This window comes from Scaptodrosophila lebanonensis, unplaced genomic scaffold (genome assembly GCF_003285725.1).
Source record: "Scaptodrosophila lebanonensis strain 11010-0011.00,11010-0021.00 unplaced genomic scaffold, SlebRS2 tig00001412-arrow-pilon, whole genome shotgun sequence".
Taxonomy (NCBI): Eukaryota; Metazoa; Arthropoda; class Insecta; order Diptera; family Drosophilidae; genus Scaptodrosophila; species Scaptodrosophila lebanonensis.
This window is the reverse complement of record NW_022060739.1, coordinates 7,305,919-7,323,479: the sequence shown is the minus strand read 5'-3', so window position 1 is coordinate 7,323,479 and position 17,561 is coordinate 7,305,919. Positions and strand designations below refer to the sequence as shown.

At 34.7% G+C, this 17,561-nt stretch overlaps 1 protein-coding gene across 1 annotated transcript; it reads right to left on the bottom strand.

The window, feature by feature from the left end:
* Positions 1-22: 22 nt before the first annotated feature.
* On the bottom strand, positions 23-765 carry LOC115631735. Its single transcript, XM_030528573.1, has one exon. The coding sequence runs from the start codon at positions 763-765 to the stop codon at positions 106-108; it is 660 nt and encodes a 219-aa protein (XP_030384433.1). The 3' UTR covers positions 23-105.
* Between the last annotated feature and the right edge of the window lie 16,796 nt (positions 766-17,561).

Genomic DNA, 17,561 nt, shown 5'->3' with positions numbered 1-17,561 from the left:
TCAGCAATCAATCAATGCCCTGTTTAATGCTACATAAATATTTTTGTTTTGTGTGTGTTGGTTTGTTTGTTTGTTTAAATTTAATTAGAATTAGAAGCCACCATCTTACAGACGCGCATTGGGATTTCGTGAGCGCACAAAGTTCAGCAGCTCATCCGAATCCTCGCAGACGAAGGGCTTGATGTGGTGGCAGGCCACATCGTGCCACTTAATGCCATCGTTATAGAAATTGTTCAGTATGGACAGGCAGGACTCATCGTTGCCCTGGGCAGCCTCACGATTGTCGGGCTGTGGCTGATTGTAGCCGCCCGTTGCAGACCAATCGCCGGTGTTGCGCTGCGAGGTGGGTCCAATTTTGGCGCCAGATCCCGACCAGAACCAGCCGTTCTCATTGGGCGGCTGCAGATCGGGACGATCGCAGCCAGCGAAGTTGCACTTGCGACCCGATGTCCAGATATAGCGCACATTTCCACGTGCAATCCGCTGCTTCACGAAGTCGTTTTCCTGCGGCGTCTCCAGGGACACGGCGTCCATGCAATGGCGTCTGCAAATGTTGCGGGCATCCAACCAATCCACCTCCAGACTGCGTGTCGGCGCATGCTCCCAACTAAAGAAGTAGGAATGGGCCACACCACGTGCGTCCCGATAGGTGGCATGACGCACCCGATTCGCACAACTGCGAGGATCGGGCAGTGCCAGACGACGTTGTGCCAACGCCAGGGTGGCGCTAATCGCCAGCAGCAGGAGTGTGCGCAGCACAGACATGGTCACCACTTCTATATTCGAGAGAGTCGTGCGCTGAAAAGATCGGTGAAGCCGTAAATGAAATAAATATTTCGATCTAATGGTAATCATATAGTACGTTTATCTTAAATAAATTATTCAGGAAGCAAGTCTGAAGATTTCACTGCGTTTAACCAAATAAAATACATGAGTTGAGCAATTGTTGGCAGCTTTAATTGGAAGGAAGTTGTATATAAATCATATAAAGTAGAGCGTTGTAAAGTTGATTGATCTATAAAATATTTGGATGTGTTTTTAGTTAACAAGAATTTGAACTCAATCAATCATTATCTGAATACTTCAAGCATTTGTCAAAGATCTCCTAACCAGAGGGATTTGTGGTTCAATGGAATAAGACACATTACGACACGAACTGAAGACTGAAGAATAATTTCTAGAAATATTTTACAATTCAATTCCAAAATTAAACAATTTTTTAGTCAGACATCTTGCCTTTTATCCAAAGCAGATCTCTTATTTCACAAATGCTGCTCCTTTTGATGAATTTTCAACTGTAGTTGATCAAATTAAGTTTTTAAAATTCTCATTTAACAAAGAAATAAGTGACATTACTTAGCCCTAGAAGAATATTCTGCAAATCCACTGAAGAAGCAGGAAATAGGCAAAGTTGTTCTTCACTGCATGAATATAGTGATATTAGAAACGAAAGTATTTACTTAGAATTGCAACAAATTTGCTGATGAAGATAAAATTCTTTTTGAAAAATTATGCAAGGTATATTTGTTTATAATAAGAATGTATATATATGAGAATATGCTGCAAATCCATTGAAGAAGCAGGGAACAGACAAATTTGTTCTTCACTGCAAGACTATAGTCGTATTAGAAACGAAAGTATTTACTTAGAATTCCAAAAGATTTGCTGACGAAGATAACATTCTTTTTGAAAAGTTATTCAAGTTATATTTATATACTATATAATAATCTTTCAGAAGATAATTTCTCAACAACGTTTTTTAAATGAGAACATTTTGAAATGTTTTCAGGAATTTACTTTTAAGGAATTATTATTAAAATAGCGATTATAATGATAGTTGTCGTTAAAAACATATTTGTTTGGACCGTTTTTTATTATTTTAATATCCCTTTGATGGAAACTCACGCACTTAGGGATTCGTACAACCTTTTAAAAAATGTCTGCTGTGCTTGCGCTGCGCTCCGAATTCAAATGGAAACTGTTACAAATATCGAACACAGCTTGATCAGCAGTATTATGGGTCTGTCTATGACTAAATCGAACAAACGCACACCCAATTTCCGCTTGAGTGCATCGACTCATCTTTTTATGCAAAATCAGTGATTGGAAATATGTATGTATACAAGTATATACCTGATCGGGCGATTCGAATTTGAGCGATTTTGATTTTGACTGTGTTGCCAATTCTTTATGTGGAATGTGTGTGCATGGAATTTGTCGCATTCAATTGGCATTTTGTGGCAATTGTGCGAGGCCTTTAGTCTCTGAGCCTAATTGAGTAGTTCGATGAAGGCCTTTTCGGCCCTGTTTCGTAAGCGTAATTGGTAACGTGAGAATGCCTCCAGAGCTGCCTGGCAACAGCGGACAACTTAACAATAAGACGGGCAATTTTCATTTTTTTTCTCCCTCTCTCTCTATAAACTATGCAAATGGCTTTATTGTTTCATGTCTATATCTGTTAGTTATCGACGAGCATGAAAATTGTATGCAAATTTTATGGTCTATAGCTTAATGTACTTGTAATCTATTGAATTATGCTTCGGCTCTCGGACTTGTGCTATTAAAATTACTTGCTTCGGCTAATATAAACGATCAAGTCCGGCTAACAACATTGTTGGCGTATCTTTTTTTATTACTTTTTGAAGAGAAGCTGGGATTTTAAACAGCATTTGTAAATGTAAGTAGAGATCTAGCGATAAAAGTCATTATCGGCACTTTATAGTTTCCACTAGCAGTAATTAGTTGTTTTAAATAAAATTATTTTAATCAATTTTTTTGTAAACAGATTTGCTTTGATATCTACATATAGATTCAGTCTTAAAATGTGTTAAAGCCAATTAAAAGATATTATAATAGTTAATATATAAGATAGACAGCAACGAAATGCAAATTCCCATTTCTACACAGTCTTTTTTAATTGTTTTTACCCTTTTCTTTCTTTTTGAAATTTGCAACTCTTATTTGGCAATTACATCTAGTTAGTGCTTAAAACACACGCAATATTGATGTAAAAGTGTACTCTTTAGTGTGTAGTGTGATGTATTTCTTATTTTATTTAATTCATTTAATTTTAAAAATCTTAAAAGTAATTGTTAATTTTTTTTGGTAGCAAAGTTTTTAGCAAAGTTTTTCCTTCAATTTTTTAACATTAATTGCAGATAATAATAATTAGAACTCTGGATCATGAACGTCTCTTCAATGCCGTGTAATCAGCTACTGAGCAAGCATTACAAAACACTTGGTCTTATTAAATATTTCAATTAAAATAATTTGTGCATACTACTAACTATTTAGTATGTATTGCAATTCAAATCACAGTGAACTGCTTACACTGCTTTTTTAACCCACACGCTACCCAAACTTTTACAATTCGAACTGCTTGTGCACAAGAAACAGGAAAGTGAAGCAATTTTTAGATCTGCATGTTTTTTAAACAAACCATTATCAACCAAAAAATATAAGAAATTAACAAAAAGAACAGAAATTTTGAAAGAAAAACTTAAAGTATATTTAAGTTTTAAAATGTTTGAACCATTACTTAGAACGAAATTAATACTGCTACGGAAACGACTGCTCTTTACTGCGTTCTCATGCGAATCTAAGGCTCTTTACAGCTCTGTTTGCCTGACTCTAGTCAAATTTTTCAGTTTGAAAAAGGGCAAAGTATTAATATATATTCGCTTGCTATGTATTATCAGAGCTATTTATAAATGTAGGTGCTAATTAGCTGCATTTTTCTAATTCTTAGTATAAAGCATACTGTGCAATAATTTATATGTAAAACATTTAATAGCCAATTAATATAATTTTATTTAAAGAAAAACCATTGACTCTGACAAACACTTAATTGATGTACAAACTCTATACTAAATACAGTATTAAATCTATAGTATATTGATTGTGAGCAATTAAAATATAAATGGCTGAGCTCCCCATAAAAAAATTTGTTTTCACTTTTTGAAACAAAAATATACATATAATTTGTAAAACAATTTACCTTTCTACTCAAACGAAATCAGTCGACTCTAACCAAAAGTTAATTGACAAACAAACAACATAACTGTAAACAAACATAGATAGAGCAACACACACGTACAGTTGCATTGCCACAACGCTCGGACTAGCCCACATAAACTCTTGACCTTTACCCAATTTTCATCGCCATGGATATGGAGGTGGAGGTGGAGGTGGCGGAGACCCGCACTGACCTTACACAATAAAACAAAAAATCCAAGCATCCACTACAGAGCACCAGCACAGCAAGTGTAAGCACTTACAACCGATTATATACATACGAGTACATATGTATGTACATACATATACTTGTATGTATAAATTTCTACCTTTTACCGCATGCCACGAGACTTTTGTGCCTTTCTGCGCTTGGCATGCCAAACAAATTCGGCGTTAATGGAGAAAGTTGTACATACGCGCATACATACGTTGTTGAGTTTGGCAGTGACGGATATATACATATATACCTACAAATGCACATAGTATATATACATATATTGCATTACGCATACGGCATGTAGCGCTACCTGAATTGTCTGTCAGTCTGTCCGGCTATCTACCGACTGATAAAATGTAAATAAACAAAAAACCAAAACAAAAGCAAAAACCTTAAATGCTTTACCTTTGTTTTAACCACACGTCGTAATGAGCCACTAGTGTGTGTGTGTGTGTGTGTGTGGGAGTATATATGTATATATATATGTGCATGTGTGTGTGTGTTGTGTGCGTGCTTCTATTCACGGCTTGTAAGTTTTGTAATTTGAATTTCCGTTACAGTATTTGCCATTGCATGTCTTAACATAATGCGCCGCTTCATTTGCGCTTCCTACAACTTATATTTTTTTATTTTTATTTTTTTGACTAATTGTCGTGGGTAAGCCAACTATATACGAGTATATGCATATATAGTTGGCCGAGCCAACTGAAGCAACAAACTGTCAGTCTGCAAATTGTGGGCAACGACCAGACCGGACGAGCCTTTAAACTGGCACGGTTTTCTGACAATTCGTTTTCGAATATATATACTATATACTACTAGTTATGCAATAGCTTGTTAACGCATTTCAGTTTGATTGATCTGTCGATTGTGCGTGCAATTAACGCTTCCCAGACACTGGTGTGAATATTTTCGGGGCAGGTGGGTGCGTAAATAATTGGAAATTCAATTCATGGCATTTGTTGCGGTTTCCATAACGATGACTGTTCCGAATGATTTATGCATGCACATACGATGGCAATTTATTTTTATTAGATTGTCATTTCAAAGTGGTTTGGAAATAATAATCATTCCAAATTTGCAGAACAACTAAATCAATCAATTTCTATTAGATAAGTCAAATAACTCAAATAGTTTTCTGTTACTTTCAAATTTCTTACAAATGTAAACATAGTGGTTTTAGAAATTGATGAATTTGATTTCTATAAAATTATTATATATGTTTATATAATTTCTAACAACTTGAGTGTTTTTTCTGTGATTGGCATTTTGGAATTTGTCTTGAAGGCTTTAAGAAATTTAACAACAATTTAAGCTTTTACAAACATTAACAACCAAACAAAGCTGTAAATGTGTGCTACTTTTTATAAGTATTTAAGTAACAATTTATGTTTATTTTCAAATGAGGCGAACTCCTTTTTTCTGGGCAAGAAGCAAACAAAATTCAACAGCAACTTAAAAAACAATCATAGCCTGAACCTACTTTTTATAAGTATTTAAGTAAAAGTAATTTATATTTATTTTCCAATGAGGCAAAGTTCTATTTTCTCTTAAACTTCTTGTTGGTTGACAAGAATCAAATAAAATTTAACAGCAACTTAAAAATCAAGCATAGCATTTACAATTGTTTTAGAGTTGAACCTGCTGATTGGTTTATTTTAGACCTCCTTACATACCTATCTGAAAATGATATTGAAAACAACATGATATTGGTTCAACAAACCCAAAAGTGTGGCTCACATTCCAAGTGATCAGATGAAGGAAATATGGAAGCGTGTTATCTGAAGTTATCTGAAAACTACCATTATTCAGGTGTCCATCAAATATAGCTGCTCCTCCTACTTTAAATTTGTTAGGAGAATTTTCATTATTAAATATAATTTTAAGATGATCTTGAATTTCAATAATTATATTTTCCTTTTTATATTCTTTTAGACAACATGGAAAAATTGTTTCTGGTGTTGACTCTTTTAGAGGTGGGAAAATTCGAGAATATTTATTAGTTTTATTACATTGATTTCAGAGCCAGCAAAACTACAAACTCATTCAAGTGCTAAAGAGAAAAAAGAAAAAGTCGCTGAATAAATGGATTTTATGGAAAAAAATTAGCTTTCTGTTTGCATAGCATTTGTAAACGTATTCATTCGAATTATATAATAATCATTCTTTGAAATTCCAAGTATCAATTTTTACTAAGATCCTCGTTAATTTTGGTGTCTTAAGTAAGTAATGATCAAAGGTTTATTCGTATTTGTTGCCTCCTTCAATATTTAAGCAAACCAGCGTTGGAAAATGCTTTAGATAGGACGAAATAGGCATTGTAATTGTTTATACAATTCTTCTTAAATGCTTCAAATTCTAAAGTAGAAATAAACATAAATAATGTCGCCATTTTTCAGCTGCCAATTGGAATTGCACAGTTGTCTCATTCGTGTCAGGCCTCTACTGACCCGTCACCTTGTTCACATTATTTTGGCATGGAAGTGTGCACAAAAATAGTGACGACCTCCAAAACATCTTCAATTTTTCAAAACACTGTTTATTAAAGAAAAATATTGAGTGTATTTGTTGTTGTTTTCAACGCCATTATATTTTGTGTGCACATCTGTGCAACATACATTCCAATTCCGTAAGCATTTTTAAGTTAAATAATTAATTCCAAGCCATCACCGTTGGCTGCGGTTGCATCTGCCGCCACTCTGCGGTGGCTGCTGTATAACATTTGGCCAACCAGATATGGCAATTAATCTTTAGCCACGAAAAACACATTTTGCTTAGCCGTTCATTCAGTTGTGCGTCAAGCTGTGGCAGCGACTGCTGCAATCAAATAAGTAGCAACTGGTTTTTTTTTTCCATCTTCTCTATATTTCACTGTTTGTGTTGTTTTTTGGCAGCAATTTTTATTTATGTATCACGAGCTTTTAATGTGCCTATCAACTCAAGTTTTATGTTGTGTAAAAATTTGATAATTCAGCATACCACGGGGTAGAAATTAATTTGCTGCTGGCCAATAAGCTTAGCGTTAATCACAAAGAGTTGAGTTGCTCAACGGTAATTGGCAGCCGTAATTTTTAAGCATTTTCGAACAAATACGCAAATCATTATTGATGTTATAGCAAGCCAAGTAAATGAAGTGGTTTGTGGCTAGAAACATTAGGGGACCCTTTGATCAAGAGAGCGAAGTGGCGTTTATTTAACTGCAATGTGAGTGAAGCAAATGGTGCCATTTAGGTAACTACTTATTATTGAGTTAAATATTAATATTATTATTAAATGAAAAAGAACTATCGCCCTTAAACTTCTAGCCAATATTTAAGAAGAGGAACAAGTATGAGTTGCACATTTCAAACTGGAGTTAATTAAGCTTAAGAGATTCAAATAACTGACTAATTATATGCTGCTAATTAATTAGAAACGGGTAACCCATAACTAAAGCTGCTAACTGCAGCGTCATTCTTCAAAGTGCAGTCTGACATTTGTTGGCCGGCTTGCAACCAAAACGACACTTAATATTGTTCCAGCTTTCTGCTAAATAGAAATCAATCAATCGGCTTCAATTTAGTGCTAACTCGCACTCTAGAGAAATCTTTGCGTTGTTGATCGTGTGACTAGAGCCTAGAACTGGGCAGGTTTCAGCCAACTAGATATTGCAATGAGTGCGTTGCTGATGACAGCAATTATAAAGAAGACGGATTTGCCAAGCTGCAACAGCAACAGCAACAACAACAACAACAACACTAGCTACAAGTTGCCACACCAACGACTGACTGACAAACACAACACAACTCGGGCGCTTGTCTGAGCAAAGTAGGTTTCCCCAAGCCTTTGTGTACAGAGATGTGTGTGTGTGGTTGGTTGTTGGCTCGTTTATGGTTTGTGTGTGTGTGTGTGTGTTTTCAGTGCCAATTAGAAGTATGCTGAGAAAATGAGTTGTGTGGCGCAATATTTGTCTTTGGGTTCATGGATAATGGTCGACAACAACAACTGTTGGTGTCTGTTGGCATAATGTTGTTGGCCTCTTTCAACTTGTTAAGGGCAGGATGCTTAAATTATTAAGAAAGTTGCATATGCATCCGCATTCGCGCTTGCTTTAATTGTCTGGCCCCCAGTTAGTCTCCAGGCTGGCTTGACTTTTTCTTTCAAGAAGCCATTGCCATTGCCGTTGCTGTCTCTGCGTCTCTGCTTTTGTAAACAAAGTAGCGAAAATAATACTTGTACGAGTATGTAGAAAAACTGGACAGACTCTCGGACAAGTAACGACGAAGACTACAGTAGAAGAAAGTCTTCAGCAAGTTTTGGGATCCGACGACGTCGCCACCAGGCAAGGCAGCCAGTAAGTCAGTTGGCCAGCAAAGGAGTTACTCAAGTTGGTCAGCATCTTGGCTGTTAAGCAGTTGGCAGCAGCCAGTCGTAGGTGCGTTACTTTTACTGACCACATTCAACAGGTTTTTAGGCCTGTTTTGCGCACAAAAAATTCACCAACTGAAAAATTGAAATTAAAAACAATAAACTCGCATTGCATTCCACCAATGATAGTGAAAATGTGTTCAGTTTTTTTTTTGGTTTTTGTGGTTTTGCTTTGACATCAAAATTTATATTAATACGCAAACACTTGTAAATATTGACAATGAACGTCATAAACGGAGAAGTGTCTTGACTTGGTTTTTTAAGTGATTTTGGTAACCAGTTGCCCAAGTGCTAATTAGTTGCTCAAACACTAAAATAGCTAAACTGTAGGCCTAGAAAAGAGATGTGAGTAGCCACAAATAAGAATGACTTGAGCAGTAAACAATTTAGGTTGAAAATAATTCACTTGAAGAAACAACAAATTAATAAGAGGACTGCATGACTGAATGTCAAATAATTAACAATTAGTTCAATAACTATTCTTCAAGAAACAGCTTATATTAAGTAATTAAGAAGAAGAATGCATAGCATTTGGATACGCTGTAACATCTAATGGGAACATTGTAGTTGAAATTATGGTTACCAAAATTTACATAAAGGATCCCCTTTGACCAACATTTAATCAAAACTCAACTTGCTATTATTAAGAGTTAACTGAACTCTGTTTTCCAAGAATACTTCCTTATATTGGAATATTCACAGAAATGCACAATATTCAAAAACTTCGTTGAGGATTTTCAACGAAAGACAGACTTTTATAGACGATTCGTTCCATTATTTTAGATAACAGTTCAAAAGTCTCTTTATAGTTGATTGTTTTATTTATGGCAATATAATCAGTCAAATCTCTATTTTAGAATTTTGAATTAAAAACTTAACTAGTATTTTGTTGAGCCTAGTCTTTAACAATTCCATTCAGGAATTTACAAAATATTTGCTTTGCTTAGATATTTTATTCCGGAATTTCTAACATTCATTTCAAATTTTCAAGAAACTTTTTTCAAAATTATTAAAAGCAAAAATTGGACGTGCTAATAAAAGGGATTAACAAATTCAGCAACGCATCGCATATAAAAATATAATACCACAAGCGCATTAAAAATAAATAAAAAAATCCCAAAATCTGCAAGTAATTGCCTACAAAAATGTAATAGTAAAAAATTCGTAATTTATCGAATAAAAGTGGCAATAAAACTTTATGCAACTGGCAAATGAAATATACAAAAAATCAAAGTGTGTTAAGCCAGATTTACAAGTTAATTTGACAAAATGGAAAAATGCACAAACATTGCTCTTCAATGGAAAAGTATTGCGTGACAGCAACAGCAAAGGAAAAAGGAAACCTTCGATTTGAAAATGGAAATTAAGTGACAAATGAAATGAAAAACTGAAAAGCATGTGCAGCTTACGTTTCTGCAAAAAAAAAAACTATTAATTGCAATCAAAAAAGAGCTTAAAGACGGATTCAAACTGGATTTAGCGTAGAGTTTGAAAAGGAATCTGATATAGAGAGCGATACACCGACCAAGAGAGAGATAAGAGATCGTTGAGTCTAATAGATTGTTCAGTCTCAGTTTAAGCTTAAGACTTGCGCAAAACTCTAGTATATATATCTTTGCGATGTGAATAAAATGTAATGAAGGTTCAAATGCAAACTGTCATGTGAAATCTGAAAAAAGCGTGACGAACAGTGCGAAAAAGCTTCCCAGACCGACTCTGATGAAGTTTCCACAACAATTCCACTTGCAGTCTATGTTACATGCTTTTAGGCAGACTCTCTAGACAAATTACATATATAATCTGCAATTTTTAAATAATAAAGTGCTGCAGACACTGAGCCATGCTTTAAAACTCGCTCGGAGTACATAACAAAATATATATAACGTAGCATTTGATGAACATTCTAAGACATATACTTGTAGTATAAGAAGTGACGATGCAGACTCAGATTCAGAATCTAATGCAGACTTTGGTAAGAACTCTGCTGCAGACTCTGCTCTAGAATTTAATAAATAAAAAATTAGAATCTGCTAAAGACACTTTGTGTCTGAGGCAGTTTGTGATGCAGATTCTGCTGCAAATTCTTTTAAAAACTCTTAGTTATACTTTAGTTCTGTCCAGAGTGGACAATCAGCTGCAGACTCTGTTCTTTAATAAAGACTCTGATGTAGAGCCTGTTGGAGGCCATAAAGACTTGAAATTGATGATGTCTCTGCAGATGCAAATTCTGCAGCAGGCCCTGAGTTATACGCTGTTGCAGACTCACCAACAGACATAGATGCAGACTTTTGTGTGGCAGTTGGCATCAATAACAGGAGACTTTCGCGCAGTCAGGCGCATGTTGGAATAAATTATTTGTTGTCAATTTTGGGTGTACGCTAAGATGTAGTTGTCAGTTTGCCAGAGTTGCAATTGCAGCCTGGCCGCGTGTTGCTTTTTGCTGGTTGCTGGTCGTGATTTGTGATTTCTTCATTGGAATTTGCAGCAAGCATATAGACCGAGAGACAAAGCGAGCTGGCACGTTAAGTTTAGCTTCATCTCAGTCTTCACGTGCAGTTTGATTGATGGATGTCTATATTGAATGGAATTGGTATTGATATTGTGGCTATTATTAAATGCCTGCAATATTTGTCATGCTCATGAAAGTGCGCATTATTTATGCACAAACTGAACAATTGGCCGCCTGCATAGTTTGAGAGTCATTGAAGAGGCCCGCTGCTAATCTATGTACAATGTTTGTTTAAAATTATTATTCATTTGTATTTGAGTATGCATTGTGCAGCTGTTGCGCGTGTTGTAAAAATGTCAGATGGTATTATTGGGGTTCTAGTATTATCTAGTCTCTCATTTATGGCTCACCATAAAAATATAATTTTTATTACCACATTTAGCTGCCACCGCGCATGACCGTAGAATGACATTTGCCACCGTTGGAAGCATATGCAAAAAAAATAATATGGCAGGAAAAAACATGTTGGCGCCTCAAAATGGGATTTTCCGCTTATTTGCCAACACACACACATACACACTTAGACAAGCATATTGCGCAAACTTCTGCTTGAGTGCATTTAATTTTGGTTGCTCGTGTGCGGGGAATGTGGCGAATGGAGAGTGTCGAGTGGCTTGGGACACAATTTTGTTGTAAGGTAAAATTCCAGATAAAAGATATATGTGTATTAATATTAATTGTGGCGCACATAAAACAATTTTTATGCATTTCAAAATTGTTGCTGTGTGGTTTCCAGCTGAATAAATGTGTCATTAAATTTCGAGCAAAGTCTGCCCGCGGCAACTAAAGTTCATTCACCCCTTATCGGAATGAAAACATGCACACGTGCCACCAAAAAGTAACATAAACAAAATCTTAACTCTTTTAATGCTGTTAGCAAAACAAATTTTTAGGCATTTCATTTTCAATTCAGGAATTGTAATGTACGCTTAAAAACTAATTCTATACATGGTAGTACACCTGACAAGTTCTTAAAAAGTATTATTAGAAATTGGGTTTTAAATATTTACCAAAGCAGGCTACATTTTAAATCACTTTTATATTTTTTGTAATATTTAAAATTTTCTTATACAAAAAAGAATCCTAGACAGAACTTTAGTCCAATTGGATTAAAACTTAGGACCTTTTTCAGATTATATATACGAATTTTCATTATATTCTGGAGCAATGTCTGCAGTACACTTTTTTGGGTGACATGCGTCAAAAATTTCATCAAAAGATCTCAAAGAGTGCTTATCAGAATCTATAACATACTCGAATATCTAAAGGCAATGTTATATTCTATAATAAAGTCTGCAGCAGATTTTAATTCTCTCTTAGGATCTGTATTAAGGTAACATATGTATGCCTCAGCGTCTGAATAATAGCCTCCATCACAAACTGCTTCAGAAACTGCATCTTCGTCAATCTCTAAAGAGTTTTTATTATATTCTTTTAGAGAGTCTGTTTTTAATTGATAATAGTTTTTATAAAATTCAAGAATTTTTGGCCAAAATTTAAGCTGTATTTTCATAATTATTAAACGTGAACGTATTTTAATATTAAACCTGTGGACTACAAATAAACAAACCTAGTGTAGTGTACATACTACAAACAAATACATTATTATTATTAGTCCAGGCAAAAAATGTTTGAATTCTTATTGTATTTCCTAAAATTGTGTAAATTTTTAAGATTTCCATCTGTTAAGAAGCATGAATATTCTCTATTCTCATATTATATTTTCTTTGCATTCGAAAAAAGTTCAATAATCATAATTAACAGGTTTCGTCTTTGAAAATTTGTTATTCTTAAAATTTGAATAACTATATAGATCATATATTTTTCCAATGCAAAGCAAAATTTTTCATCAAAATATAAAGTTTCGCAATAAAGTATAATTTTTTAATTAATTTTTAAATCTTTAGTTTTCTTTAAATGTTTTATATTTCAAACTTTAAAATTTCAATGAACAATTATAGTTTTAAATAATTGTTAAAAAAAACAGTAAATGCTTTTTATTTCTTCAAATTATAATTTGAGTCTTTTCTAAATTTAAGAAATCTATTAGTTTTTGTAAATAGAAACAGATGTCTACATTACAGCTACATATATATGTATTTACATTAAGAAACAATTATTTATGGAGATTTATGTATATATTTCATATTGTTTTCTGTTGAAAGCAGTAAATACATATATTTTTGTAACTATAGATAATTTTGTTCAATTCACTTTTCAAAATAATGCCTGCTTTACATTTTGTTGTAATATAGATCACACATTTTTCAAATTCAGAAAGCAAGAATTGCCAATAACTTGCCCCAACTAAATAGTAAATAGTTTCACTTTAAAAGTAGCACAACAATTAGATTTAAGCAAAACAAATTGTGAAAACAAATCGCAATCAGTTCATAAATAAAATGTCTCTCTAGTTATAGTTTTAGAGGCACTTGCATCCTCGAAGGATTTATCTATTGGATAGCCATAATCACCTTTGCTTAAATAATTTCCACAAAAATATAAATCGCCACTCCGAGATGTGGATGAGAACGCACTGGAGTAAATAGTAGTATGTAGTTGTATTATTTTGTTTAGTACTTTAGTACACTCAGCACACAATGGTTGAGAAACACCAAACAACCGCACGCAACGCTTCACTTTTACCAACTGAGCGCAATGACGATCTTGCCACGGTTTATAGCTTGTCCCCAAAACAAAAAAAGGTGCACAAAAACAACAACTGAAGCTACAGCTATAACTGACATGAGGAAGGAGAAGAAGAAGAAGAAGAAGCAATCAGCAACAACATAAAACGACAACGACAACAGACAACATTGAGCGGCGGTTGCGACTCGAACTCGCATCGAACCGGCACAGTCAGTCAAACAACACTAGAGCCAAGCTGTGGCTATTTGTGTATGTGAGTGAGTGTGTGTGAGTGAGTGTAAGTGTGTGTGCTTATTAAAATAAACAGCAAAGTGAATTACCACTGTTAGTTTACAGTTGCCGCGTCGCACGCAATTCCCAGTCAAGTGTACTGATTTCCACTCAGCCAGTGACGTCTCATTGTTAATTGAGCGGCGGTGCGAGAGAAGGGGGTGAGAGCAGCTCCCTGCGCTCTCCCAGTCCGATATGTGTGTCAGTGTGTTATGTTTGAAGTGCATTTCAGGCGGCTGGCAACATGTTGGGGCGACAAGCAGTGCGCAGTGGCCGGTGCAAAACAAGTTTGTTGCTTGAGTCTTTTGTTCAGCCTCACTGCAAATTTGAAAATTAAGCATACGAGTATTTGTAAAAGTAAAATCATTTAACGCCGCTATGCATGCCTAGCTATTATTGTGTATTGTTTTTTGTCACTTAATATATTTTTTTTAAGATTCCTTTTCATCTATTTTTGCTTGAATTTGCTGCCCTGTGGCGCACTTATCGTTTTGTTTACTCTCCTTCATTATTTTTTTATGTAATCCAATTTGTATGTTATAAAAACAAAATGCTGTCAGGCACAAAACTGTGTCAATATTCACAATTTTTATAATTTAAGTAGTTAACAAAAAATGGCCGTCGGCACCATATTGTGCTTATAATGTTGCTCATCATTAGCCGAAAGGTGTTGGAGAAAACAAAAAGGCGCTAACGCCAGCAGCTGGCAAAACAGCATCTTACAATCAAATACAATATTGTTGCCATGATTGATGAACTCTATAGTGTTAACCTTTCTGTTCAGCTGTAGTGCTTAATTGTGCCAATGTTAGGGAAGTGTTTAATTTATTTAACATTTATTTGGGATGGGCTACTGACTTTATTTTCGTTGCGTAGGCCTACATTTTTACTATGGGTATTGGTTTATTCAAGTTTCTTTATTTCCTGGGTGTTTCATTGAATACTTTTGTATACTTGTATATGTATATATATTTTTCCATACAAAAAGAGCTATTTCCTTTATTTATTACATTATATAGTGTGTTGACAGAAAAGTGTAGGCTATCAATTAATAAAACTGCTGTTGCTAGCGGGCGTTTATATTTAAGCGATTGTCCCACGATTGAAAAAGGCAATTCAACATACATATGTATGAATTATGTTACTTAATTTCTCAATTTTCCTCAAAGAAAAGTGCAGCTTAATATTCCTTATCCCAAACCTACCCCAAGCAACATCAGCAAAATCTATGGCACCCACTCATGAACAACAACTTGCAATGAACTTCATGGTCTTCTTCATGAGGATGAGTTACAATCACCCTCAATTTGTTCAATATCGATATAATACAAATGTTTACATATTTATAGCCGATCGTCATATGTGAGCCAGTCGTTTTTTTTTTTTTTTTTGTAGTTTATTGTTTTATTTACTTAATTTATTGCAAATCAGCCTGTAGTTTAAGACGAGTAGTTTGCTAATTTACAAAATACAGCACTGAACAAAGTTTCATTTTACAGTGAACTTATTCATGCGTTTTATATTTGTAGTGCAGAATTTTAGTAGATGTATCTGTATTTGTTTGTTTCTGGAAATATTTGTTAGCCAGTGAGCTAAATCAAATAATTTATTTTTCTAAAATTATGTGTTTAGATCACATTTTCATCATTGAAAGCGAACTTATTTATTTCTAGACCAACCACTACTAAGTATATATACAAGTAGATAAAGCTAAGCTGGCCATAATGCTCTTTCCGATTTTCAGGCCTTTCAAGTTAAGTATGAGAAAAAAAGCTCAAATGCAAAATTAACAAATAGTGACAGGCAGCTAAATAAAAAATTGAATTTTACACATTTCACAGAACCTTACGCTTTCATAAATGAAACCAATGTATATTCAAGTAGAGATCTTTGGAGAGTTCCCTACAAGTGAGTAAAAATTTGCACCAGAAACTCCGTAAATAATAAGTGCACCACACGTTATCGTATTAATCAATAGAGTATCATATTTATTCTTCGTGTAAATTAAATGTAAGTAAAGTTTATTTGTAACCTTTTCACAAGCGTCTTCTCGCCTCAGAAGTTGAACTCTTACTGCTCTAACGATATACCTTCTTAGCCTACCCTGGACTGCCCATGGCGATAGTAGGATGATAATCTGCTGGTTAAGAGCTGGAACCCTACATTCATTAAAAAAATAAGTTATGTTTTGTTGGCAAAACAAAGTCATGTAATAGCTACGCATATGTATGTAAAATCTATATTTAGCCTTATAGCTTCAAACAATTTTCAAAAAACACAATTATCAGCTGCCTAATGAGTTTCGTATTTTTCAACTCTTACTTTCAGCACAAATTTTCAAGTTCATTGAGACAAGGCTGTCAGGCTAACACGCATACGAGTGTTGTTTTTTTTATTTTTATGGAGAACGCAGTGCGCATCTTCAGTTCAATTGCAGTTTCAATGCAAAACATAAACATCTCACATGATTTGTAGTGGCAATAGTCTTAATAAATATGTATGAATGCGCTTCCCCGTTTGAGGCCGTTCGCTAAATCAATTTTAATTGAATTCCACACAAGTGGAGTACAATTTGGCCAATGCATCGGCACAATCAAACAAGTAGCAATAACTGCAACAAAAATGACAGCTTTAAGTATTTATTTTTTTTTGCGTAAGTTGTTTTTTTTTTTTGTCATGACTTTGGTTAAGTGATTTATGTGCTGGCTGCAGTCATTAAGTGTGAACATCACCACCAAATTGTAGTGCGACGCGATGACGTTTGACTTCGTTAATGATGCCGTTGTCTGGGCGGCACTTTGAACTTGAACTTGAAGACGAGGGCGAATATGGACAACAACCGTGCAACGCCAGTCGAAATGACTTGCAAAAGTCCAGTGCAGAGCACTAACCATAACGAGCCGCCAGCTACTACAAATACGAGTACATGATCATGATTGCAATTAGACTACACTCTTTTCTTAGTCACTCTTTTATTTCTGGTCATATGCACTTGACTGTATAAATGGCCAGGGGCTCAACAAGCCAACTTCGCAGTGGAATTGAAATTGGAATTGAAGTTTCTTTTAGACACGCTGGCTGATATCAAAAGCAGCTTACCATGAAGGCAAGAGACCTTAGGCGTGGGTCCATTCCAAATGTACGAATGTTTATAAATACACTCAACGATATGGAATTTGACAGATGTAGGGAAAAAGTCTAAATATACACTTTTTATAGAGACCTGCAGCAACAAACGAAGGGTGAAGGAGGCATCTCCATCTGTCCGCCCGACTGGTGGCTCTCGCTTGACACGGAAGTTACGTTTTTAGAAAATCTCTTGCTTAGCGAAATCTTGTTTGACGAGCTTCGTTACATTTCTTTATCAATAGGAGATTAAACTTATTAAAAAGGAAATTATTTTTAAGCATAAAAAGCAGCTTAATACAAAATATAGGAACCCTTTGGTGGCATTGGCATATAATCTAATTATCAGCTTTTGTGCTTAATATTTTT